We start from the raw sequence: 27688 nt of genomic DNA, 5'->3' as shown, positions 1-27688 counted from the left end.
TACAAGTACTACTTTGTGCTAAATCAGTGACAATAAATATGAATCGGAGGGAGTAGTAAATAAAATATATGTTTGTTTTGTAATATTGATACATGAAAATGCTATTCATCTCAGTTTTTCAGTGCCCTGGGCTGATACAGTAACACACAGAGGGTTTGGTTGTAAATCTGGGTCCTTACATACATTATACTCCCTCCGTTTCAAATTACTCATCGCAGAAATGGATGTATCTAGAATTAAAATACATCTAGATACATTCATACCCGCGACAAGTAATTCGGAACGGAGGGAGTATGTGATAAACGTCGATTATACAAGTACAACAACTTATTCAGGTAGCTAATGTTACTGAAACAACAGAACTGCTTCTCAAATATGCATCCTTGATTCCATGTAGCTTGGCAGACACCTCCTGCATGTTGATGCGTTCACCTGGAGATGACTTGGTGCAGCAAAGGCCAATGTTTAGAATAGGTAGCAGACAATTTACACCTTTTTCCCTCAACGCCACTGGAGTTTCCTCCAACTCCTGTAGCAGCTGGGGATCGACCATCTCCAATACCCTATCAGGGAAGCTAATCTCTGTAAACTTCACAATGTTCAGTCCATCCTTAAATATGTCATTAGTTGGCCTTCTTCGAATGAATATCTCGAGGAGAACGACACCAAAGCTGTAAACATCCGCGGCTGTTGAAACTTGACCACCTCTTGCATATTCTACAGATTAATGAATAGAGAAGTAGTGAATTTTGCTTTCATTGATATACAATGGAGAAAATAAATGTGCTGACATGATTTTATTAAAAGTCAATTACCTGGAGCAACATATCCAATTGTTCCCATTACGGCAACCGAAGAAGAACTTGAATTACACTGAGATGATGTAGTTGAGCCAACTTTGAATCTTGCCAGGCCAAAGTCTCCAACATGAGCTGTCATATTGTCATCCAAAAGAATGTTGCTAGGCTTCAAATCACAATGAACCATTGTGCCTTCGTTGTTGTGGTGTAGGTACTCCAGTGCATCTGCTACATCCACCAAAATGCTTATGCGTTGGGCCATTGTAATGACGTACCAATCAGAAGAGCCTTCATGGTCCCGGTTCGAGTATAGCAGTTTATGTAAGTCTCCTCTTGGCATCAGCTCGTACACTAGGGCCTTGAAGTCATTACCATTAGAATCGATGCTTGAGCATGCAGTTATGATATGGACCAGATTACGGTGCCGCACATTTCTCAACACATTACATTCTGCAATGAAGCTCTTTTGCGCTCCTCTTGTCTCTAAGTTGAAGACTTTTATGGCGACCTCATTTTCATATTCCACTAGTTTTCCTTGGTATACAGAACTATAACTCCCTCTGCCAATTAGGTTGGACGTTGAGAATCCATGTGTTGCTTTGGCTAGGTCCTTGAAAGAAACTTTGAGAAATTTTGTAGCAAATGATGGCAGTGATACAGAATTCCTCTTGTGTTTTCCTCTCCAAAGAAATAAAACAAATATGACCATAGCAAGTGACACCATGCTGGCTATTGGAGTAATTATTTTGAGCATCAGGGATCTCTTGTGCCTAATTGAATTTAAAGGCATAACAGAACATGCTAGCATGTGTAACTCTAGTACCCCACCACAAAGCCCCTGATTTCCATCAATCCGCACAATAGTTGCATTCTTAAATATCCCTTTTGTTGGAACCTCTCCTTTTAGATGGTTGAATGACAAATCTAGTTTCTCAAGAAGTTGTAGGTTGACAAGAGATGTTGGTATTGACCCAGTTAAGTTATTGGCAGACAAATTCAAAACTTTGAGGCCGCTTATGTTGCCTAATGAAGCAGGAATACTTCCGCTGTAAATATTCGAGCCTAGCTCGATGTCTTCTAAACTTTCACAATCACCCAAAGTGTTTGGAATATCTCCGGATAGCTTGTTCGATGAAAGTAACAAATGTACGAGTTGTTTGGCATTTCCAATGTCGGTAGGAAGTTGTCCATCAAGGCTGTTGGAAGACAATTTAAGTATGAACAGTGTTGGAATTTTGAAGATCTCCATTGGAATTCTACCACTAAGATTATTGTTGTAAATGTCCAAACATTGAAGCATTGGTAAGGTTCCGAGGCTTGGTGGTATATGACCAATGAACTGGTTCGAGTCAAGATATAGAGATCCTAATTGAGACAAGTTTGACAAGGATGATGGAATACCCCCGGTGAAGTAGTTTCCTCCTAAATCTACTAGTTGCAAAGTTTTAACTGTCCCTATCCACTCCGGAACCACACCCGTAAAGTGATTAGCCCCCAATGATAACAGAATAAGGTTGCAAAGGTTCGCTATGCCCGAAGGAAAGTCTCCTGATAGTTGATTTTCTCCCAGGTATAATTCTTGGAGTTGATTGGAAAGGTTACCCAGTGAACTTGGTACATGCCCCGATATACGATTCGAACTCAGGGAGAACATCTGTAGCTCAGTGCAGTTACCTAAGTTGTCCAAAAACACCCAATCTTGCTTGCTATTAGCTTGGAGTTGATTTTGTCCAAGATTTAAATATGAGAGTTTGGTAAGTCTACCAATCGTGGTGGGCACCAATCCGGTGAAGTTGTTGATTGATAAATCAACATCATATATATTGGAAGCATTAGTGAATGAACTAGGAATGTTTCCTATAAAGAAGTTCTCCGCTAATACAAGTATCTGGAGATTGGGCAGAGAGGCACAGAGATTTGGTGGTACCTCTCCACTTAGACCATTGGGACCAAGGTCAAGGCCGATGAGAGTAGAAAGATTCAAGATGGCTTGTGGAAATCTGCCTGTTAGCTGGTTGACAGCTGCATACAGGTACTGCAGGCTAGCCAAATCTGCAAACTCACTTGGAATATTTCCCCTGATGTGATTATAAGAGAAGGTAATGTGGGTTAGTGTCGTGATATTGGCAAGAGAAGGTGGGATGGTGCCAGTAAGGTTATTATCTGAAACCTGCAACATCTGAAGGTGAGGAGGAAAATCAGCAGGAAATTGGCCGACTAGATTGTTAAATGCAACATGAAACACCTTTAGCTCTGTGCAGTTTGCAAAACTCGGTATCCTTCCTTGCAGTGTGTTATTATTCAGACGTAGGGTTTGGAGGCGATGCAGGTGACCGAGGGAGGTTGGGATGTCTCCAGTAAGTGTGTTCTCTGTCAGGGCTAGAGAATGTAGAAATGTTAGGTTCCCAAGTGAAGGAGAGATTTGTCCTATTAAACCTCGACTTGTAAGGTTTAGAGAGATGACACGACGTGGAGCCTTCACTGTGCACAAGACACCTTCCCAATTGCAAAAGTGGGTGCTATCATTCCAAGACATGAAGGCTTGTTGTGGATCGAGACTGATTGCATCCTTAAAGTCAAGCAGTGATAACATATCTGTGACATTTCCATGTAAGAAGGAGGAGCTGCACACGACGACCACATGATGTGCACTGAAGGTCACCAACACCAAGAGAAGTAGCTTTTCGACTGTATTCACTTTCATGGCCAGGTTGCTCTGCATACATGTATATGTTGATCGATCATCAGTATTCTCTATGTATGCATACATAAGGTGAAGGTTAATTTTAAGTAGTCAATACTACTAATATAATACTCCCTCCATTTCTTTTTAGTCCGCATATAAAGTTTGGTCAAAGTCAAGCTTTGTAGAGTTTGACTAACTTTATATTAAAAAATATAAACATTTACAATATGAAATCAACATTATCAGATGCACCATGAAACGTATGTTCATACTATATAGTTTTAGTATTATAGATGTTCATATTTTTTATATAAATTTGGTCAAACTTTGTGCAGTTTGACTTTGACCAAATTTTATATGCGGAGTAAAAAGAAACGGAGGGAGTACTCCCTACATCTCTATTTACATGGTACCATCCTGTTTCGTAATTGAATTGGAGCAATAATTGGACCCTTAATATATTAGTCACATGTTATTAAGTTATGGTAAATGTTAAAGTCCGACATCATATTCTTAGTGTTTCTCAGCGAAGCCCAGATTTGTCATGTGAAAACAGATAAATTTACCATGCTTACGTAGTAAAGGATTCACCATGTTTCAAAATGAAAATTGCCATGTAGTGCAAAATTGTCAGAAAAATTGCCATGTTGCAGCTACTAATTGCCATGCATTCAATCGAGATACGACGTACCTATGGGCGTCAGATTTTTAACCTATAAATCTCACGTCAGATGCATATTGAAATACTAAATTATACTGTCGGAAACTATAACTTTTATGACGCATAAACATGTTTTGCTGGTCAAAATGATTGTCAAAATTGAACCTTGAAATATTTGGGCGCAATAGAAATAAGGACGGAGGAAGCATATTTTGGCAGACATATTATTCATTTATTCATGGATCGATCGTGTCGTGGTGTGAATCACATACGTACCTAGGGATCTCCTTTCCAGGTTTTCCCTCCTCCTTCTTTCTTGTTGTTGTTCTTCTTCTTCTTGTTTTGGAGTGCCTACAGCTGCAAGGCAGAGGCGAGAACATGGTTCGGAGTTTGAGTGTTCCCCATTGCGCCTTGTTTTATAGGCACGAACCTCGAATAAAAATGCACTAGCTTTCTGTTGTCCACTCTCAGATGATGCACTAGCTAGCTAGATACCCCCTCCGTAATGAAATATAAGATCATTTAGATTAATATAAACTAGTGATGTAAACGATCTTATATTTTTTTACAGAGGGAGAGTACAATGCATTATACATGGGTTCGATCATCGGCGTTTAATTTAGTGCACAAGTGGTCTGATCAGCATATAATATCACGTGGGAATAGCACCCACTTTCTTCACCGTTCAAAGCTGGATATGCATGCTATGTATTCACATGGTTATCTAAGGGCGGGGTTTGCTACTATGGTGTCAGGCGCACTGACTCTAATCATGCCATCTAGTGTCGACTTTTGACTTGGCAGGCCGGGGTTAGGCCGGAATCCACACCAGGGCTGGTCCTTGGATAGATTCATGTACTTGGATTTGGATAGATTCATGTAGCACGCAGGTTCTGACCGAACTTTCATTGAAGAAATAAAACTGAACCACTGAATATTCAGAGTGTTTTGGCTGTTTTTCTAAATCTGTGTTCTAGCTGCAGTCTATACTGCGGCGGAACAACTTCAGAGGCGAAACCGTGCAAAGCTGCTTGCCGCCAGCTTCCTCGATGCAGACCTAACAGGTGGTTGTTTTGAACTTGTGATTCCTGCACTGCATATGCCAAGAGTCAAGCCATGAAGTTATGACTGCCTACAAATTTTTGGCTGTTTGATGGTGACTTAGGTGCTGATTGTGGAAATTGTAGGATGGATGAATATTGTGTTGTTGTGATCTAACCCTGGGATTATATAGAGTACATGATGGGGTAGAGACTTGGAGTACAAGACAAGACATTACTAATTCTATCTCTATCTCAAACACATTATACTTCTAACATTCCCGCTCAGTCGTAGCGGGAGCGAAGCGCACGATTGCGACTGAATTTGAAGTCTTGCGCTTCTATCGTCTCTGATGTGTCGGCACCTAGGGCGGTGACTGCGTCTCCTTTTGGTGCCTTCCTTGCCTCTCCTCTATTCCCTCCCACAGTCACAGCGGGAGTGGCGTGGACGCTAGTGACAACGCGGACGCTGTTGACTGGAGTTGTTGCCGATGAGTAACTGTAGATGTAGCCATTAATGTGATGTCGAGGTAGCCGATGATGGTGATGTAACCGTGGTCGAGGTAGTCATAGTCGATGGTGTAGTCGTCGTGGATGATGAAGCCACACAAAGCCGGAGACGAAAAAAATGCACTATGTTGTAGAGGACGAAACTGCAGTCGTGAACGATACACCTTGCGAATGTCAGAGTGTGCCGTCAGCGATGAGTCCACCGGTTTTGGCGGGACTGGAGAAAACCCATCAACCACACATCGGTTTTGCCAGAACCGTGTGGCCGTGTAGGGGTCGTCACTACAGTGACGATGTGTCGATGCAGTCGTGCTGTCGTGGATGACGTGGTTGATGCCGTCGTCGTGACGTGGTCATTGCCGTCGTCGAGGTCGCGTCTTGCAGAAAAGTCTGTCAGACGCTAGGTATCCATCTTGTGGACGAGACGGCGGCGGTGTGTTGACAAAGTTGTTGGTCAAGACCATGTTGATGAAGACCTTGGCGATGAAGTGTCGGCGATGACTTTGTAGCGGCGTGTCAACGATGATGTCACTTGAAGGCGTCCCTGGCGACGACGATGTGTCGATGCCGTGTCGTGTCGGAGAAGTCGGTGCATGTCACGGTCGCTTCTCATAGATGTGCTCGACTAAGATTCTTTTTTCTTCTTGAGCGTGATGTAGTCATACAGCTCAATGATGTGGCGCAGGTCGGTGCAGATTGCTCGGTGCAGGTTAGACAGCTCGGTGAAGGTACAGATCGGCGGCGTTGGTCGATGCAGGAGGTGATGTAGCTGGGCTCGGGATGCAGCACTCGGTGTAGATGATGGTTTGGTGCAGATGCAGATCGGTAGATGGTGGACAGCGGGTCCGAACAGAGACAGGGCCGCGCCGGACGATCTTATTGGTATAGGCATATTGCCTACACGGATTCGATCGCGAGAAGCGCCGTCCTGTGTGCTCTGGATAGACGAAGTGGTTAGCACCGATGGAAATTACCTGCATGGCTGCATGCAAACATAATGATTCTGCTGATCTCCTTGTGTGCCTAGCTCATGGTTGGTTGCTAGATCGATGAAGCCAACTTGTTCCTGGGCTGGAGTCCCGCGCGTGGAGACAGCTGTTGCCTGCCGTGTGTAGCCCGGATCGAAGCTGGCGCTGCTCCGCCGCCCGAGCCCCGCGTACGCCTGCTCCTCGCGATCTCGCTCAAGTCGCCGGCTACCCGTAGTTCGCGCGCGTTGCAGTCGATCGTGCGGTCGTGACAGGGTCAACCTGCCCCGCCGCATGAGTGTGCCGCCTTCTGGTTTATTGGCGACGGCTTGATCAGATCGGATGAAGAAGTCGGTGCAGACGCAGCCGCCGGGAGATGCGCGTATACGAACGGGATGGATGCCTACGCCTGACGTATGAGAATGCATTTTCTTTTCACCGAATTGCATCTAAGGATCGTCGGATTTTTTTTGATAGCTAATGGAAAAACTAATTTAATGAGAATTTCTAAAACTGAAATTGATCTAATGACGGGGAACTGAAAATTTGAATCTAAACTGCGAGAACAATCTAATCTTTGATTGATCGGGTGTCGTGCCCCCTCTCCTCGGGGCTCGGGGGTGGTGTGCTGCAGAAGTGGTGTAAGGTTTTAGGATCGGCGTCGTTGGACAAACCGCTCTAATACCATGTAGAAATTGTAGGATGGATGAATATTATGTTGTTGTGATCTAACCTCGTGAGGAATTATATAGAGTACATGGTGGGGTAGAAACTTGAAGTACAAGACAAAACATTACTAATTCTATCTCTATCTCAAACGCATTATACTTCTAACGCTGATGTCTCTGACGCCGACCTTAGAAACGACGGCTTCTAGCTGGAAAATGAGACAAAGGTACATCAGTCGCTCGACAGCGTACGCAGCAGGATATTATGATAGTTTAGGTTCAAAATAAACAGTTATATGCTTGTGCTGCTCTGATTTGGCTGAACATCATACATTCGGTTCAGCGAACTTATTATTGTGATTTAGCTTTTCTTGTTTCATCATGCAGGTAAATTTAACAAATGTCAACTTGGAGGGGGCACTTGTGACAGGGAACACTCAACATATTTGGATTAAAGCCATGAGATCAATGTCGATCAGAGTCACAAACCATCTTAAAACCTCTTGTGTTCATACAAAAAACCATATAGTCATGTCATTATAATGTACAAAAAGGAAAATTGAACAGCTTTGATCCAATCAAATTCCATGGACATGATTGCAGTAGATTGAAGGTTCTTGTACTATTGCATCGTCAAGTCTTGTCGTTCTCACTACTTTTTCCTCTTCGGCTTTTACTGATGTTCTACTATGGACGATCAACGGGACTACATATGCATATTTGCTGATGAATGAGAAGAAACTTAGTGTCAATATGCAGGAATTTATCATCCGTTGGCTTCATCTCTTGTTCTCCATCTATATTTCTCTATTGCGACATGGTTATTAGTTTTTTTTTTGCAATTGTTGTGCGCCGGGGTAAATACGACTACCAGAAATGCCACATAGGAAACTCTCTTCTGCAAATGTTGAACAAGAATAAATGAGAATGGAGAGACTAGACAGTTCAAATGTTAATCTAATTCTTGAATAGTATTTGGCAATTAGGTCTCCCAATGTGGAGAGAGTCCCAAGAACATGTAAAGAAAATACATCAGGGAATGGTTTCTAAGAAATTAAGTGATTACTCGGATGGTGTTAGCCTGTCAAGCATTTTTTATCCAACATTAGTTTTGCAACATAAAAGTTTAGGAAATGTGATGGTTTGTCAACAAAGGGTGGGCCACAATTAGGTCTATGACCCATGGACCATAGAAATATGAAATGTGGCAAGGCATGTCTATGACATAAACCAAATAAATTGTGAACATAGGGTGTTGCTCCCTCTGTTCACAAATATAAGATGTTCTAACTTTTAGTGTGTTTATTCACTCATTTTAGTCCATATGTAGTCCATATTGAAATATCCAAAACATCTTATATTTGTGAACTTAAATAGTAATTAATAAAATAGTGGGTATAATTATATTTATTATTCTCTTTCTACTTTCTTCAAAAATGATAGGATCTTATACTATGTTTCCTAGTTGCAGCCCATCCTGAAGGAGGAAGGGGAAGAGGGGGGATAGGAAGAACACAAACATCTCATGGTTCTCAAGCCCCAAGTGAAGGTGGAAGAGGGATGGGAAGAGCACACGCTTCTCAAGCGTCGTTATCAATTGTCATGGGCGAACATAAGCCAAAAGAACGGCATCATGGTTTAGGTTGTATTTCGTTGGGCTTTATTACCAACTTTTGCTTTGAAGAAGTTAGAAGCCAACCAAAGGGATAAATTTTTGAAGCAGTTTTTGGAGAACCCACAGCTTTTATGCAGTGCAAATCTCGCAGCAGGCCAACCCCAACTTCTCAGGCTTCTAAACCAACCGTTTTCAGCCTTTCCCTAGAACTTGGATACTATTTGCCCTCCTTTACCACTCCCAAGTGAAAAATGATTCATTATTTTTCTTCCAGTGCGTGTGACGCGAGCAATCGAACAACCCTCCTCCTCCCTAAAAAAGAGAGCTGCCAAGGGCTCCCCCATTCCTCGCTCTCCTGTAAAAAAACACAAGACCAGGAAGCAGTCGTTGTTATCACGAGCTAAGGTTGGATCACCGGGCAGCGCTGCCATTTGGCCGGTCATCCATCGCTGCGCCGCCCTTCGACATACCCTCCCTCGATGCGCTGCCATTTCCCCGTCTGTCCAGCCACCCAAACGCTACCCCTCCATGCACTACATCGAGCCGCTGCCCTCCGTGCACTGCATCGAGCCGCTGCCATCCCCCGTCCACAACAAGGTACTCCACCCCTCCCCTCTCTCATCCCCCCACCCCCGTCCATACTTCCTATTGATCTCACCTTCTCTGTTCATGTAATGTTTTTTTTCCAGCTTTCAGTGATTGGATGATTATTAGCCATAAATTGGATATTGTGAGTTCACATTCATTAGTACTTTGTTGCATATTGCTACTCTCTAGTGCACTTTCAAGTTTATATGTGAGTGGATTTGTGCTTCATATGTGTATGCGCTGATGCTTATACAGGCAAATGATTGCCTTTTTTGTTTGAAATTATGATTCGATTGCGTCTAGTTCTAGTAGTGCTACGCTCATGCAGATTTGACAGTTCTTTTGTTTACATAATGTATAATTGTTACACAAGGGGTGGAGTATTGACCTTTTTTTGCTTGATTGAAGTATGACTGAGAAGGCGGTGTGGGATGATGTCCATCTAAAGAAACTCATTGGAATCTTGAGAGAAGAGGTTGAGAATGGGAGTGCCATCGTTCCAGGACCTGCACATGACACCTTCCCGATTGCAAAAAAGAGTGCTACCGTTCTAGGATCTGAAGGCTTGCTACGGATCAATGCTGATTGTATCCTTGAAGTCGAGCAGTATAACCTATTTTGTCTCTTTTCCATACAAGGAGTAGTTGTTGACTACAAAAATGCACCACAAGGCACCAGGACCAAGATAATTAAGTAGATAACTGGCAGTATTCATGGCCGGGTAGCTATACATGTATATTGGTCGAGACAGCTATCCAAAGATTAACGGCGTGATTTACTTGAGGATTTTTCTCGCTATCATTTTTTTCCTTTGCCGCTGGGGAGAGAAGGCACAAAGAAGAGACCAAGCATACACGTGTGCAGTTTTGAAGTGTTGTTTGATTTATCTTTTTTTAGGGAAAAAAAAGAACAATGGAGTGTTGTTTGATTTACCTTTTTTTAGGGGAAAAAAAGAACAATGGAGTGGTGTTTGATTTACCTTCGCCATTGCAACCTTACTTTATACTAGTGCTTAAACTTGGGACAAGGCCCGTGCCATGCCAGTCAGGTCTGAACCCATTGTGCTTCGGACCCCGACAAACCGGACTAGACTGACCCAGTTTACATGCCAAGGGAAGGCCCAAGCATGGCCTAATGGCCCATGCGGCCTTTGGCCCGGGCCATCGCAGACATGGCCCAATACAATAAATATTACACTTCATCATTTTAAATCAAAAATTTTAACTACAGTATGCATTTTCTATTTTGAGGAACTAATTAAAGCACCTTATGAAGTACTGTATATACTACTCCCTCCGTCCAAGAATGTAAGACGTTTTATGACATTGCACTAGTATCAAAAAACGTCTTATATTATGAGACGGAGGGAGTAATAAATATTTATCCGAAAAGCCCTATTTTTTTGTTTACGAAAACATGACTACATTATACAAGTTCCCCTAACAATCACAACACGTGCCGGATGCAACCGGGCCGGCCCGGCCCAAGCACAGCCCGCATCACGTGTCACGACCTGACACGGCGACGCGGGCCGGCCGGGTTTCATGCCGGCACGGAAAAAGCTGGCCAGCGTCCACTCTGTCCAGTCCATTCGAGCAGTGCGTTGCAACATCAACAGGGGAAATGACAGTGCGAGGCGCGCCGATCGTTTTGACCGGGTCAACGCATTGGTTCGACCGTTGACGCGGCCTGGCTGGTGTGGGTTGGGCCGGAACCCACCTCCCAAACCCGGGCCAGCGAGCCTACGGAATGGAAAAAAAATGCGAAAATAAAAGGAAAAAAAATAGAGTCACAGGCCCCAGCGGTCAGCGTGCGGCAGCGCCGCGACCGACATCCCCGAATCTAATGCGCGTCGGGATTCGGGCCGCCCCGCACTAATCCACGGCGCACCGACGCGTATATATAGTGCGGCACGATAATAAAACCGATTCGGGCTCTTAACTCCGTGACAGCTCCCATTCCCGTCCCTATCTCGTCGGATCGCCACCCACTCGCCTCGCTCTCCCCCCACCCCACTCCACTCCGATCCCCCGCCCCGCTCCGCCGCCCCCCAGATCCGCCCCAACCCTAGCGCCCCCGCCGACGCCGACGCCGTCACCCCCTCCCCGCCACCGCCGCCGCCGTTACAGGTACCCACCCTCTCCTCCCCCCCGCAGCAGTCGCCGCGATTCCCGGGGTTTCCGTGCGAGCCCGCGGCGCGCGTGAGCCCAGGCCCAGTCCCCCGCGCGGCCGATCGATCTGCCTGTGCGCCGCGGGGGACGCGCGCGCTCGCGGCATTGCGGGAGTTGGTTTCTCTTAGGTTTTTGTGGGTGCGGGCTGTTTCAATCTGACGCCGCGACTCGTCGGCGCAGGGTGATCGAGGAGGGAGAGGGGAGAAGCTCGGCCGAGCGGATCGATCCCGTCGGGCAGGGTGGGGACCAAGGAGCGGAGGATGTCGAGGAGGGCTGTGAACCCCGGCCGCCGGGCCTCGGACGGGGGCCTGCCCACCGTCGCCAGCCTGCTCCACCACAAGTCGCGCTCGCCCTCCGTGCTCACCATGGCACTGCTCGCCCTGGTAACCACCTTTCACCCCCTCTTCTCCCTCGCTAGAGTGCTGACGCTGTTGTTTGGCTGAATGCTCAAGACGTTTCTGCTGCTGGTTGTTTGTTTATTTGTTGCAGGGAGTGATTATTCTCATCGTCTACTTCAACAGCGGCTCAGGTGGGTTGCAAATTCCCAGCTTCGGTACGCGTTTCCCTTGCCGTGTGTCTGTAATTGCTGTGTAGATTGCAAAATGGCTGGCAAAATTTGCAACACTGCCATGAAAGCAGCTCTGTTGCTCTGTTCTCTGCTCTGCTTTCAACTGAAGTTGTTTCAGTTAGCGAGTCGATACTGAATTTGGGAGTATGTGTGCTTGTAGTGATGTTATTGTGATAAAGTATCTAGAGTAGAGTTGTATTGTACCTGCTGTTTATATATTAATTGATCATCCACACTTTATTCGAAAATAAACTGGTTGTCACATTCAAATAGTATTGGGGTTTCTAGGACTGTTATATGGTGTTATGGATATACTCTGTGATTGAAGTTACTGATCTGTGGTCTGGCCTCAGTGAGAAAGATGTAAATATTGTGATCTAATACTTCTTGTTTGACTCTTTCCCCAATGGCCAGGTGTAACTGTTACGAGCAGAGAATCTGTGAGCAGAGCTGAAGGTATATAATTCTTTTGTGTCACTTCTTCCGTGTGTCAAGCTGAATCTTACTCTTATTTATAGAGTCACCTGATGCAAGTTTCTGAATTATGCCTCCTGAACTTGTGAGTTGGATACATTGTGAACGTTTTTACTTGTAACTCGAAACTGTTCCCTTTTCTGTCTGTTTCAAGCTTACTCTCGTTATAATGTATTGTGCAGTTGTTGTTTCAAACTTTTTTGCTACAAGTACCATACTTTGCATTGAAGATATTATATTCTGTTGTTGTATCATTGTTTAATAGCACTACAGCACATGATGCTCACATGGGACATCCACATTATATGTGTTGATTTGATTGATAATAGGAGTGTCCTGGGCCTATCCTGCATTTTGACTCTTATCTATATTTGTTCTTCCAGCCTCCTAGTTTGTTTGTTATAAGGTTGTCTTTAGTTTTCATTAGGAGATGTAATAGTGCATATTAAATTATTAATATGCTCACACAACAAGCAAACTGTATCTTACCAACATAATTTTGTCGTGTGGTCTGCTCTAATGCAGGAAATTTGTTATCCTTGTTTACTCTGTTATCATAATCGTCAGAATAGCCAAGTAGTAAATCCCCAAAGTTATAATAAACTACTCCCTCCGTCCCACAATATAAGACACTTTTATAAGTTATGTTAGCTTGCAAAAACGTCTTATACTATGGGACGGAGGGAGTATCTTAGAAATGGTTAATTATCAGCTTGTTACAAGCCAACACAGATATTTTACAGTGGCCTGGTCTTCAGTGAACATTGATTTTTGGTTGATCTGATTGTGTTGTGTGTTACTGTCTTCTTTGTATTTTGTTTCCCAGATCATGACTGGGAGGAATTGTATGGTCCTCCTTTAATTACCTCCTTTGTTTTGCATTTGCATCCAGGTTCTTGCACATCAGAAGTTATCCAGGCACTTCCTTATCTTAAAAAGGCGTATGGCAGTGCTATGCAGAAGGTTCTCCATGTAGGCCCAGATAGTTGTACAGTAGTTTCTAACTTGTTGAAAGAAGGGAAGGAAGCATGGGGAGTGGAGCCTTATGATTTGGATGATGCTGATAGTAGCTGCAAAAGCCTTGTGCGCAAGGGATTTGTCCGTTTGTCTGATATCAAGTTCTCTCTTCCATACCGCCCAGATTCTTTTAACCTTGTTGTCGTGTCAGATGCTTTGGATTATCTGACCCCAAGGTATCTGAACAAAACACTTCCAGATTTAGCAAGGGTCTCCACCGATGGCCTTGTTATCTTTACTGGTATGTCCTTCTCTTTTCATTTTGGGACATTTACTTCCTTTTCTTTGGGAGGACCTTTATTTTATGTACTCCCTCCGTTCCTAAATATAAGTCTTTGAAGATATTCCACTATGGACCACATACGGAGTAAAATGAGTGAATCTATACTCTAAAATGCATCTATATACATCCGTATGTGGTTCATAGTGGAATCTCTACAAAGACTTATATTTAGGAATGGGGGGAGTATAGTTGCATGCATTTGTTCATCTTCAGAGATAACATTACTGATCTTCTTTGTATGTATTTCTGAGATATAGAGAGAGCAATCCTTTTTATTTACTTTTGCCTTGTTCCTGCCAATGTTCTGCCAATAGTTGAGGATGGCTCCCCTCGAACTTATTTCTGATAATACTGTTATTAAGTAACATAGCAGTGTTATTTGGATATAACATAGTCCACAAAACACAACTTTGACCACTAGTTGAGTATATCTGTAGATCCCAACAATTATAGTAGCATGGAAGTACTTTCCAAATCAAATCTTTAGTTCCTTCGTTCCGAGTATAGATGTTTCTAAACATATTGGTGCCAAACTGTAGAAACTTTGGCCGCGCACATCCTGAAATGCTTCCCTTTTCTGACTTGTTGGGGAATAGTAGTACAGCTTGATGTTTGTATTTATACAATATTATTTAATGACCATTAATTCTGTGGTATATGTACATGTTTTGCTTGTGTCTGGTGGATGATATAAAATATCCAAGCTAATATTTATTTCTGTTACTCTTATCCAGGCAATCCAGGACAGCAGAAGGCTAAAGTTTCTGAGCTACCAAAATTTGGAAGACCGGTACGTACAAATGACTTCTCATTGCTGGCATGGCGGCCTTAAGAAATGTTTCCTATATGACATCAAGTTCATGATGTCCACTTTACTGAACTCAAGCTAAAACAAATTGAACACATTTAATGCTCGTGACCCAAAAAGGAATCATTATAAATCACTGAAGAGTTCTGTGTTTACCAAATAGGTTAATAGTCACCCAGTGATCCGTGCTTATGCTTTACCAAATCCTGCTCATGTGACATTTTCATGTTTGGATATATCGCATCAATACATTATAGAATGAATTGTATCTCATTATCTCATATGTTAACCAAGTTTCTGACCTACTGTGTTGCACATCAGTGTTGCACATTGCCAAGTCTGCTAGGCTGTACATTTGTGCTATTGATTGTGAGATTTGTCAGTAGTAGCTGATGTAGTGCAAGTATTCACATGCTCCAGAACCTATAGAATAAGGAAGCGCCTGACTGAAGGCTGTGAAATTCTGATGATACTTTTCTGATCCAGGTGACAGAGAGCCTTGACTGACAAAACCTGCTGTGTTTTGTGTTGTTGACAGGCAAAGTTGCGGAGTAATTCATGGTGGACGCGCTACTTTATCCAGACAGGCTTGACAGAGAACGAAGGGCCATTGAAGAAGTTTGAGCAGGCTGCTTCCAAGGGCAACTACGAACCGGACTGTCAAATCTTCCACCTCAGCTCATAGTATCTTGCCGACCGGGGCAACGTCTATCCATGACACCTTGGATCACCGCCACACCGTTTTTGTAAGCAATATCATCCCCCGCCCACTCTGTGCGGAGGAAGTGTGTCACACGAAGAGAGCCAGCCCTTCTGCCGTAGGTAGCTTGTGTAGAGAGGCTTTACCACCTGTTGCTAGAAAGATTCTTTCTGGAGATTAAATTATGTGTTATTATTAAGCAAGGCCAGAGGACAGATATATATGCGAGAACTTTACTACACTGTTGTACGATGTGTTACATTATTGGGTGTCAAATGTAAACTCCTCCAAGAGAGGCTGATTGTCATGTGTCGTGTCTCTTTCTTGTTACTTGGATGGGTGTCATTGTCGTAATTTTCTCAGTTTGGGTGATGCTTGAGAAGGATGGTCTACCAGACATAGGATTAGAGATAGTACATATTTATCTTTGTAACGATAAGTTGATGTCCTAATTTGAAGCTTTGCTAACAATTGCGTATAAGAAACAGGAAGGCATAACAAACCCCATTAGATTATGTCATGAGGTCCTTTGTTTTCAAACCACACCTCTGTGTTCTTTGTATTGGTCTTCCTTGAACCAGAACCAACAGATTTGTTCTTTTTTTGTTCTTGTGAACATGCATATTCAAATATTCCATACCTGTCGCATACATATGAAATTGCATCTGATTAAAAAAAACACATGAAATTGCATCTTGTCCTCTCTTGAAGTGCAGACATCAACTCATTTCGTCAACAGACGCATGCAACCCGTCGCCATCATTATCATCACGAGTGTGTCCTCTCGTTGACTAATCCAGTTTGCAAGCCGAGCAAGGCCGTAATCATCCACTAACCTGTTTATAAACCCCCATAAAACAATCTGTTGCCTCCATCCTTTCCTTCTGTGCCCCTATACAATACACAAGGATCATGGAAGGCTTGCTGCCGTTCCTGTACAGGGCCATCCTCCTCCACTACATCGACGGCGGCCGGACGCCCACCGGCGACAGCCCCTTCCCCCGCAGCGACTCGCCATCAACCTCACGGTCCTATTACGTCCGCCTCGCCGGCAGCGCCGACGACTTTGGCCGGCTCCGGTTCGCCCCCACTTGTCCCGCCAGCAGCGACGCGCTCCTGTGATGGGAATAATGGATAATCATCTTCTCTCGTTTCCGGGGTCCTTCTTTCTTCTTCAGTAAATTTTAGGCGTGGGTACCTCTGGGTGTTGTACAGTATGGTTTTGTGGTTTGCATCCGCAGGAAAAGCAAACTGGATCAAAGATTTACAGTACTATAGTAGTACGTTCCAGTTAAATACAGTGATGCTGTTGCGGCTGCGGTCACCTCGAGATTTCAATGGTTTCAGCAGCAGTTGGCAGTATTTCTTACATTCTCGTCAGTAGCCTTGACACTCCAGTGATGTTGTGTGCATGATGGCTTCTACGAACACTACCAATTTCGTCATAATGGATGCTTAAGCTTTCTAGCTTTAATTTGCACCATCTACAAAATTTACACGATTTCTAGGGTGAATGGTCTTCACCCTACACTAGAAAAGGCAAACTGAAAATGTGTGCCAAGTTGACCAGGAGTGCGATTTACTCCTCCGCAAAAAGAAGCGTAAGATGATCTCCAATATATACATGTAGCGGATGCTGGAAATACAGATTTTATTAAACCCAAATAATCTAGCTAGGAATCAGGCCACCTCCATATCGGATTAGAAAGCCTCCTAATCTCCTCTGGGGCCATATCTGCAAACTGGTTGAGTCTCAAGGCCATTTCTAACCGATCCCTAATGAATAGAGGAGGATACGGTAGAGTAAACTCTTGTTGGAGTATATTTACTCCACTAAGATTTGGCCGGACCTAGCTCATCCCCTATATTTAACGGAGTAAATGTTTGCTTCTTTCTAAACTTTGCATTCTACTACCTCTCTCTCAGTTTACAAGGCGTGCGCGTGCCCCTAGGTCGTCAATTTGACTAACCTAATACAAGTCATATATTACAAAAAATATACCAATATAAACTTTAGATGTTCTATTTCCAAACTGTATAATTTTTGTGTTATATAGTTTATATGAAGGTGATAAAATTGGCAACCTAGGTATACGCATAGGACTTGTAAACTGAAAAGGAGGTAGTAGTATACATTACCACATTGCCACTACATATTAGCTACTCCCTCCGTTCCAAATTACTCGTCGTGGTTTTAGTTCAAATTTAAACTACTAAAACCACGACGAGTAATTTGGAACGGATGAAGTACATATTGGCACACATATAGAAACCGAACATAAATTTGAATGTTCAAGCAAATCATGGATATAGTTTACAGACCAAATTATTCAAATTTAAGCACACTGAATGGTCCAAATGTAACAAATAACATGTGATAGAACAATTAGGATTCGCTATGACGTTGCCAGTGATGCTCAATACGGTCTTCTTGGAGCTGAGCATGAACTTGTCGGTTCTCGATCTTGCGATGCCCTTCAAGGAATGCCAAGATCCTATTCGGATCATCTATGACTCAACCGGAGTCCCGTTGGTGATGTGCCGAAAGTTCTCAGGCACATCCTCTTGTTTTCAATGATCATGTTATGCAATATTGGTGCAACAAGTCATGATCCGTCATAGAACCTTGGAGCTCCAGTACTCGGCAGGGCCACGAACAATTGCAAAGCGCTTTTATAGCACACAGAAGGCTCTCTCCACATCTTTCCTAGCAGCTTCTTGACATTGGGCAAAGTGAATATTTTTGTTACCTTTTGAACACGAAATTGTTTTGGCCAAGGTGGCCCATTGTGGATAGATGCCATCCGCAAGGTAGTAACTCATCGAGTAGTTGTGCCCATTGACCGAGTAGTTGCAAGCAGGAGCATCTCCTGTAATAAGCTTGGAGAACAGTGGTGATCTCGACAGTACATTCAAGTCATTACGAGAGCCAGGCAAACCAAAAAAATGAATGCTATATCCAAAGATCCTTTGTTGTAACTGCCTCAAGAATGATCGTTGGATTGTCGGTGTGGTATTTGTACAGACCCATCCACCCTGCAGGACAGTTCTTCCATCTTTAATGCATACAGTCAAGTGATCCAATATAACGCCCTCGATGCGGCTATATCTCCCACGTGTCGAAGCACGACTTAGAGGCATAACCGCATTGAAAGCAATGTCGCAAGTGAGGTAATCTTCACACAACCCATGTAATACATAAGGGAAAAGATACATAGTTGGCTTACAATCGCCACTTCACACAAATACATGAATAAATCATTACAACATCCAAATACAATCAAGGTCCGACTACGGAACCAAAATAAAAGAAGAACCCCAAATGCGACAAGGTCCCCGATCGACCCCAACTGGGCTCCACTACTGATCCACTAGAACGAAACAACACAAAGGACAAGATCTTCATCGAGCTCCTCCTGAGCTTGGTTGCGTCATCTGCACGGACTCATCGGCACCTGCAAGCTGGTTTTGGAAGTATCTGTGAGCCACGGGGACTCAGCAATCTCGCACCCTCGCGATCAAGACTATTTAAGCTTATGGGTACGGTAAAGGTATGAGGTGGAGCTGCAGCAAGCGACTAGCATATATGGTGGCTAACATACGCAAATGAGAGCGAGAAGAGAAGGCAAAGCACGGTCGATAAAAGTATGATCAAGAAGTGATCCTAGAACAACCTACGTCAAGCATAACTCCAACACCGTGTTCACTTCCCGGACTCCGCCGAGAAGAGACCATCACGGTTACACACGCGGTTGATGTATTTTAATTAAGGTCAACTTCAGGTTTTCTACAACCGGACGTTAACAAATTCCCATCTGCCCATAACCGCAGGCACGGCTTTCGGAAGTTCAAATCCCTGCAGGGGTGTCCCAACTTAGCCCATCACAAGCTCTCACGGTCAATGAAGGATATTCCTTCTAGCGGGAAGACCCGATCAGACTCGGAATCCCGGTTACAAGACATTTCGACAATGGTAAAACAAGACCAGCAAAGCCGCCCGATGCGCCAACAAATCCCGATAGGAGCTGCACATATCTCGTTCTCAGGGCACACCGGATAGGTCAAGCTACGAGTAAAGCAACCCTCGAGTTGCCCCGAGGTGGCCCCGCAGGCTGCCCGTTTCGGACCAACACTCAGAGGAGCACTGGCCCGGGGGGGTTTAAAATAAAGAAGTGCAAATGGTAAAACCAAAGTTGGGCCTTGCTGGAGGAGTTTTATTCAAGGCGAACTGTCAAGGGGTTCCCATTATTACCCAACCGCGTAAGGAACGCAAAAACCGGGAACATAACACTGATATGACGGAAACTAGGGCGGCAAGAGTGGAACAAAACACCAGGCATAAGGCCGAGCCTTCCAGCCTTTACCAAGTATATAGATGCATTAATTAAATAAGAGCTATTGTGATATCCCAACAAGTAAACATGTTCCAAACAAGGAACAACATCTCCATGTTCCAACAAGGAGCTGTTGGAAATATGCCCTAGAGGCAATAATAAAAGCATTATTATTATATTTCCTTGTTCATGATAATTGTCTTTTATTCATGCTATAATTGTGTTATCCGACGTTAACAAATTCCCATCTGCCCATAACCACAGGCACGGCTTTCGGAAGTTCAAATCCCTGCAGGGGTGTCCCAACTTAGCCCATCACAAGCTCTCACGGTCAACGAAGGATATTCCTTCTAGCGGGAAGACCCGATCAGACTCGAAATCCCGGTTACAAGACATTTCGACAATGGTAAAACAAGACCAGCAAAGCCGCCCGATGCGCCGACAAATCCCGATAGGAGCTGCACATATCTCGTTCTCAGGGCACACCGGATAGGTCAAGCTACGAGTAAAGCAACCCTCGAGTTGCCCCGAGGTGGCCCCGCAGGCTGCCCGTTTCGGACCAACACTGAGAGGAGCACTGGTCCGGGGGAGGGGGGGGGGTTTAAAATAAAGATAACCCTCGGGCTCGCGAAAACCCAAGGGAAGGTTATAGGTTGTTAGTGCAAATGGTAAAACCAAAGTTGGGCCTTGCTGGAGGAGTTTTATTCAAGGCGAACTGTCAAGGGGTTCCCATTATTACCCAACCGCGTAAGGAACGCAAAAACCGGGAACATAACACCGATATGACGCAAACTAGGGCGGCAAGAGTGGAACAAAACACCAGGCATAAGGCCGACCTTCCACCCTTTACCAAGTATATAGATGCATTAATTAAATAAGAGGTATTGTGATATCCCAACAAGTAAACATGTTCCAAACAAGGAACAACATCTCCATGTTCCAACAAGGAACAAACTTCAATCTTCACCTGCAACTAACAACGCTATAAGAGGGGCTGAGCAAAGTGGTAACATAGCCAAATAACGGTTTGCTAGGACAAGGTGGGTTAGAGGCTTGGTTCAACAATATAGGAGGCATGATAAACAAGTGGTAGGTATCGTAGCATAGGCATAGCAAAAGAGCGAGCAACTAGCAAGCAAAGATAGAAGTGATTTCGAGGGTATGGTCATCTTGCCTGAAATCCCGCAAGGAAGAAGAACGAGTCCATGAAGAAGACAAACGGACGTAGTCGAACGGGTCCTCACAACACGACGTTATCGGAACCAACCCGAAGAAGCAACACCGGAAAGAAGCACACGATATAGTAAACAACCATCACATAATCATGGCATGATGCACAATCAAGTATGATGCATGTCCGGTTTAAAGAGGCATGGCATGGCAAAGTGCACAAACAACACTACAAGTTAAGTGGAGCTCAATATGCAACGAGTTGCATATTGACGGAACACCACATGCCTTATTTAGTTCTCTCTCGTTTTATGTACTCAACAAGATTAAATGTTGTTAGCATGGCAAGAGGTGAAACATGATGAAACTATCTAATCTAGGCAAGTTTAAATGAGGTCGGAACAACAAAACAACAAGTCCGAAAACTCCTCATGTGCATATATTAGGTTTGTTACTATTCTGCCCTAATCATAATTTTAGAGTTGTTAAACATGCTAGGTGAGTGCATCATGTTAAACTAGGCATTTTTCTACCCCATTTACATATAAGGTTTAATAAAATCCGAGTTACGGTTATTTAGTTATGAATTAAATCATTTTAACATGGCATATGAGCAAAAATTAGTCAAACAACATTTTAAGCATTTTAAACATGGGTTAAAGTTGCATATTATGAAACTAGACAAAATTCTAAGCAACTTTCATATTAAGTTTGTTTTAATATGATGCACTGTTTGTGAGTAATAAAATGCATGAAGTTTGAGGGCTTTACTGCAATTCTGTCACTCTCAGGATAAATAGACAAATCGTTTGCAGGAAAAAAATAGTGACTCGGGCCAAAACTGAGAGGGGCTGGGGAGCTGCTCACATCGGGCTTGACTGGGCCAGCTCGGATCGGGAAGGAAGCAGGCCGGCTTGGGGCGGTAGCTGGTGGCCCAGGAGGCGAAGGAGCTGGGCAGGCCACGGTCAACGCTCGAACGAGCGAGCCGCTGCTGCTCTCGTTTCGTTTCTGAAGAACAGAAACAGCAGCAGGCCATGGCGATGTAGAAGACGAACGGCGCGGCAACGGGGCTCCGGCTAGCTGAGGAGTCCGGCAACGAAGGGGATGGTCGGGACCCGACGGATCCGAGGAGACGAGGTGGTCGGAGTTGGAGCTCCATGGCGGTAGTTTCTCTGCAAAACGGTGGCGGTGCCACACAAATCAGAGAGAGGGAGATGAGATGAGGGGACCGGAGGAAGGCGAGAAAGGGAACCAGGGCGGCGCTCAACTGAGACGGCGACGGCGGAGATGCCTGGGACCCTCCTGGTCCAGAACGAGCGAGGCAGGAGGACTCGGGCGCGCTGGCGACCTGCTGGTCGGGTGCTGGTCGCGGCAGAGGCTCGGGGCAGGGGAGGAGCATGGCGAAGTCAAGACAGAGACGGGGTCGGGCAGAGGAGGCGCCCATGGCGTTGGACTTGGCGTCCTGCAGGTCCGGCAGGGATGGTGTGTTGGGTTTCATAGTAATTTCAAAAAAATTCCTACGCACACGCAAGATCATGGTGATGCATAGCAACGAGAGGGGGAGTATGATCTACATACCTAGTAGATCGACAACGGAAGCGTTTGGTTGATGTAGTCGTACGTCTTCACGATCCGACCGATCAAGTACCGAAACTACGGCACCTCCGAATTCTAGCACACGTTCAGCTCGATGACGATCCCCGGACTCCGATTCAGCAAAGTGTCGGGGAAGAGTTCCGTCAGCACGACGGCGTGGTGACAATCTTGATGTACTACAGCAGCAGGGCTTCGCCTAAACTCCGCTACAATATTATCGATGACTATGGTGGCTGGGGGCGCCGCACACGGCTAAGGGATATATCACGTGGATCAACTTGTGTGTTTCTGGGGTGCCCCTACCTCCGTATATAAAGGACTAAAGGGGGGAGGCTGGCCGGCCAAGGAGGGCGCGCCAGGAGAGTCCTACTCCCTCTGGGAGTAGGATTCCCCCCCCCCCCAATCCTAGTTGGAATAGGATTCGCGGAGGGGGGAAAAGAGAGAGAGGGGCCGGCCCCCTCTCCTTGTCCTATTCGGACCAAGGGAGGGGAGGGGCGCGCGGCCCATGTAGGGCTGCCTCTTCTATTTTCCACTAAGGCCCATCATGGCCCATTTAGCTCCCGGGGGGTTCCGGTAACCTCCCGGTACTCCGGTAAAATCCCGATTTCACCCGGAACACTTCCGATATCCAAACATAGGCTTCCAATATATCAATCTTTATGTCTCGACCATTTCGAGACTCCTCGTCATGTCCGTGATCACATCCGGGACTCCGAACAACCTTCGATACATCAAAATGCATAAACTCATAATATAACTATCATCGTAACCTTAAGCGTGCGGACCCTACGGGTTCGAGAACAATGTAGACATGACCGAGACATGTCTCCAGTCAATAACCAATAGCGGGACCTGGATGCCCATATTGGCTCCTACATATTCTACGAAGATCTTTATCGGTCAGACCGCATAACAACATACGTCGTTCCCTTTGTCATCGGTATGTTACTTGCCCGAGATTCGATCTTCGGTATTCCAATACCTAGTTCAATATCGTTGCCGGCAAGTCTCTTTACTCGTTCTGTAATACATCATCCCGCAACTAACTCATTTAGTTGCAATGCTTGCAAGGCTTAAGTGATGTGCATTACCGAGAGGGCCCAGAGATACCTCTTCGACAATCGGAGTGACAAAACCTAATCTCGAAATACGCCAACCCAACATGTACCTTTGGAGACACTTGTAGTACTCCTTTATAATCACCCAGTTACGTTGTGACGTTTGGTAGTACCCAAAGTGTTCCTCCGGTAAACGGGAGTTGCATAATCTCATAGTTATAGGAACATGTATAAGTCATGAAGAAAGCAATAGCAACATACTAAACGATCGGGTGCTAAGCTAATGGAATGGGTCATGTCAATCAGATCATTCTCTTAATGATGTGATCCCGTTAATCAAATAACAACTCATTGTTCATGGTTAGGAAACATAACCATCTTTGATTAACGAGCTAGTCAAGTAGAGGCATACTAGTGACACTTTTTTTGTCTATGTATTCACACATGTATTAAGTTTCCTGTTAATACAATTCTAGCATGAATAATAAACATTTATCATGATTATAAGGAAATAAATAATAACTTTATTATTGCCTCTAGGGCATATTTCCTTCAGTCTCCCACTTGCACTAGAGTCAATAATCTAGATTACATAGTAATGATTCTAACACCCATGGAGCCTTGGTGCTAATCATGTTTTGCTTGTGGAAGAGGCTTAGTCAACGGGTCTGCAATATTCAGATCCGTATGTATCTTGCAAATCTCTATGTCTCCCACCTGGACTAGATCCCGGATGGAATTGAAGCGTCTCTTGATGTGCTTGGTTCTCTTGTGAAATCTGGATTCCTTTGCCAAGGCAATTGCACCAGTATTGTCACAAAAGATTTTCATTGGACCCGATGCACTAGGTATGACACCTAGATCGGATATGAACTCCTTCATCCAGACTCCTTCATTTGCTGCTTCCGAAGCAGCTATGTACTCCGCTTCACATGTAGATCCTGCTACAACGCTTTGTTTAGAACTGCACCAACTTACAGCCCCACTGTTTAATGTAAACACGTATCCGGTTTGTGATTTAGAATCGTCCGGATCGGTGTCAAAGCTTGCACCAACGTAACCTTTTACGATGAGCTCTTTGTCACCTCCATATACAAGAAGCATATCCTTAGTCCTTTTCAGGTATTTCAGGATGTTCTTGACCGCTGTCCAGTGATCCACTCCTGGATTACTTTGGTACCTCTCTGCTAGACTTATAGCAAGGCACACATCAGGTCTGGTACACAGCATTGCATACATGATAGATCCTATGGCTGATGCATAGGGAACATCTTTCATATTCTCTCTATCTTCTGCAGTGATCGGGCATTGAGTCTTACTCAAGTTCACACCTTGTAACACAGGCAAGAACCCTTTCTTTGCTTGATCCATTTTGAACTTCTTCAAAATTTTGTCAAGGTATGTGGTTTGTGAAAGTCCAATTAAGCGTTTTGATCTATCTCTATAGATCTTAATGCCTAATATGTAAGCAGCTTCACCGAGGTCTTTCATTGAAAAACTCTTATTCAAGTATCCCGTTATGCTATCCAGAATTTCTATATCATTTCCGATTAGTAATATGTCATCTACATATAATATCATAAATGCTACAGAGCTCCCACTCACTTTCTTGTAAATACAGGCTTCTCCAAAAGTCTGTATAAAACCAAATGCTTTGATCACACTATCAAAGCGTTTATTCCAACTCCGAGAGGCTTGCACCAGTCCATAAATGGATCGCTGGAGCTTGCACACTTTGTTAGCTCCCTTTGGATCGACAAAACCTTATGGTTGCGTCATATACAACTCTTCTTCCAGAAATCCATTCAGGAATGCAGTTTTGACATCCATCTACCAAATTTCATAATCATAAAATGCGGCAATTGCTAACATGATTCGGACAGACTTAAGCATCGCTACGGGTGAGAAGGTCTCATCGTAGTCAATCCCTTGAACTTGCCGAAAACCTTTTGCGACAAGTCGAGCTTTGTAGACAGTAATATTACCGTCAGCGTCAGTCTTCTTCTTGAAGATCCATTTATTCTCAATTGCTTGCCGATCATCAGGCAAGTCAACCAAAGTCCATACTTTGTTCTCATACATGGATCCCATCTCAGATTTCATGGCTTCAAGACACTTTGCGGAATCTAGGCTCACAATTGCTTCTTCATAGTTCGTAGATTCATCATGATCTAGTAGCATGACTTCCAGAACGGGATTACCGTACCACTCTGGTGCAGATCTTACTCTGGTTGATCTACGAGGTTCAGTAGTATCTTGTTCTGAAGTTTCATGATCATCATCATTAGCTTCCTCACTAACTGGTGTAGGTGTCATAGAAACAATTTTCTGTGATGTACTACTTTCCAATAAGGGAGCAGGTACAGTTACCTCGTCAAGTTCTACTTTCCTCCCACTCACTTCTTTCGAGAGAAACTCCTTCTCCAGAAAGTTTCCGAATTTAGCAACAAAAGTCTTGCCTTCGGATCTGTGATAGAAGGTGTATCCAATAGTTTCCTTTGGATATCCTATGAAGACACATTTCTCTGATTTGGGTTCGAGCTTATCAGGTTGAAGCTTTTTCACATAAGCATCGCAGCCCCAAACTTTCAGAAATGACAACTTTGGTTTCTTGCCAAACCATAGTTCATAAGGCGTCGTCTCAACGGATTTTGATGGTGCCCTATTTAACGTGAATGCGGCCGTCTCTAGAGCGTATCCCCAAAACGATAGCGGTAAATCAGTAAGAGACATCATAGATCGCACCATATCCAGTAAAGTACGATTACGACGTTCGGACACACCATTACGCTGAGGTGTTCTAGGTGGCGTGAGTTGCGAAACTATTCCACAATTTTTCAAATGTACACCAAACTCGTAACTCAAATATTCTCCTCCACGATCAGATCGTAGAAACTTTATTTTCTTGTTACGATGATTTTCAACTTCACTCTGAAATTCCTTGAACTTTTCAAATGTTTCAGACTTATGTTTCATTAAGTAGATATACCCATATCTGCTTAAATCATCTGTGAAGGTGAGAGAATAACGATATCCGCCACGAGCCTCAATATTCATCGGATCACATACATCTGTATGTATGATTTCCAACAAATCTATTGCTCTCTCCATAGTACCGGAGAACGGTGTTTTAGTCATCTTGCCCATGAGGCACGGTTCGCAAGTACCAAGTGATTCATAATCAAGTGATTCCAAAAGTCCATCAGTATGGAGTTTCTTCATGCGCTTTACACCGATATGACCTAAACGGCAGTGCCACAAATAAGTTGCACTCTCATTATCAACTCTGCATCTTTTGGCTTCAACATTATGAATGTGTGTGTTACTACTATCGAGATTCAACAAGAATAGACCACTCTTCAAGGGTGCATGACCATAAAAGATATTACTCATATAAATAGAACAACCATTATTCTCTGATTTAAATGAATAACCGTCTCGCATCAAACAAGATCCAGATATAATGTTCATGCTTAACGCTGGCACCAAATAACAATTATTTAGGTCTAATACTAATCCCGAAGGTAGATGTAGAGGTAGCGTGCCGACTGCGATCACATCGACTTTGGAACCGTTTCCCACGCGCATCGTCACCTCGTCCTTAACCAATCTTCGCTTGATCCTTAGTCCCTGTTTTGAGTTGCAAATATTAGCAACAGAACCAGTATCAAATACCCAGGTGCTACTGCGAGCATTAGTAGGGTACACATCAATAACATGTATATCACATATACCTTTGTTCACCTTGCCATCCTTCTTATCCGCCAAATACTTGGGGCAGTTCCGCTTCCAGTGACCAGTCTGCTTGCAATAGAAGCACTCAGTTTCAGGCTTAGGTCCAGGTTTGGGTTTCTTCTCTTGAGTAGCAACTTGCTTGCCGTTCTTTTTGAAATTCCCCTTCTTCTTCCCTTTGCCCTTTTTCTTGAAACTAGTGGTCTTGTTGACCATCAACACTTGATGCTCCTTCTTGATTTCT

At 44.1% G+C, this 27688-nt stretch overlaps 2 protein-coding genes across 3 annotated transcripts; one reads left to right on the top strand and one right to left on the bottom strand.

Annotated features, from left to right (window-relative positions):
• Positions 1-39: 39 nt before the first annotated feature.
• LOC125542565 (putative receptor-like protein kinase At3g47110) lies at positions 40-4525 on the bottom strand. Its single transcript, XM_048705644.1, has 3 exons — positions 4424-4525; positions 816-3516; positions 40-717 (listed from the first exon to the last, which is right to left on the bottom strand). Exons 2-3 carry the CDS (start codon positions 3502-3504, stop codon positions 332-334), a joined length of 3075 nt encoding a protein of 1024 aa, XP_048561601.1. The 5' UTR covers positions 3505-3516; positions 4424-4525; the 3' UTR covers positions 40-331.
• Positions 4526-11489: 6964 nt separating this feature from the next.
• Positions 11490-15861, top strand: LOC125542564 (probable pectin methylesterase CGR2). Of its 2 annotated transcripts, none has more exons than XM_048705642.1 (7): positions 11490-11662; positions 11885-12087; positions 12194-12257; positions 12687-12728; positions 13639-14004; positions 14781-14836; positions 15393-15861. In XM_048705642.1, the coding sequence occupies exons 2-7, from the start codon at positions 11965-11967 to the stop codon at positions 15537-15539; spliced, it is 798 nt and encodes a 265-aa protein (XP_048561599.1). In that variant the 5' UTR covers positions 11490-11662; positions 11885-11964; the 3' UTR covers positions 15540-15861. The 2 variants fall into 2 exon arrangements, with proteins under 2 accessions (XP_048561599.1, XP_048561600.1); XM_048705643.1 differs by having other exon boundaries at positions 11495-11662; positions 12194-12233.
• The last annotated feature ends 11827 nt before the right edge of the window (positions 15862-27688 follow it).

The sequence above is a fragment of the Triticum urartu genome, chromosome 3, assembly GCF_003073215.2.
Source record: "Triticum urartu cultivar G1812 chromosome 3, Tu2.1, whole genome shotgun sequence".
Taxonomy (NCBI): Eukaryota; Viridiplantae; Streptophyta; class Magnoliopsida; order Poales; family Poaceae; genus Triticum; species Triticum urartu.
Note: the sequence above shows the minus strand (reverse complement) of the source record. Positions and strands in the feature narration are given on the sequence as shown.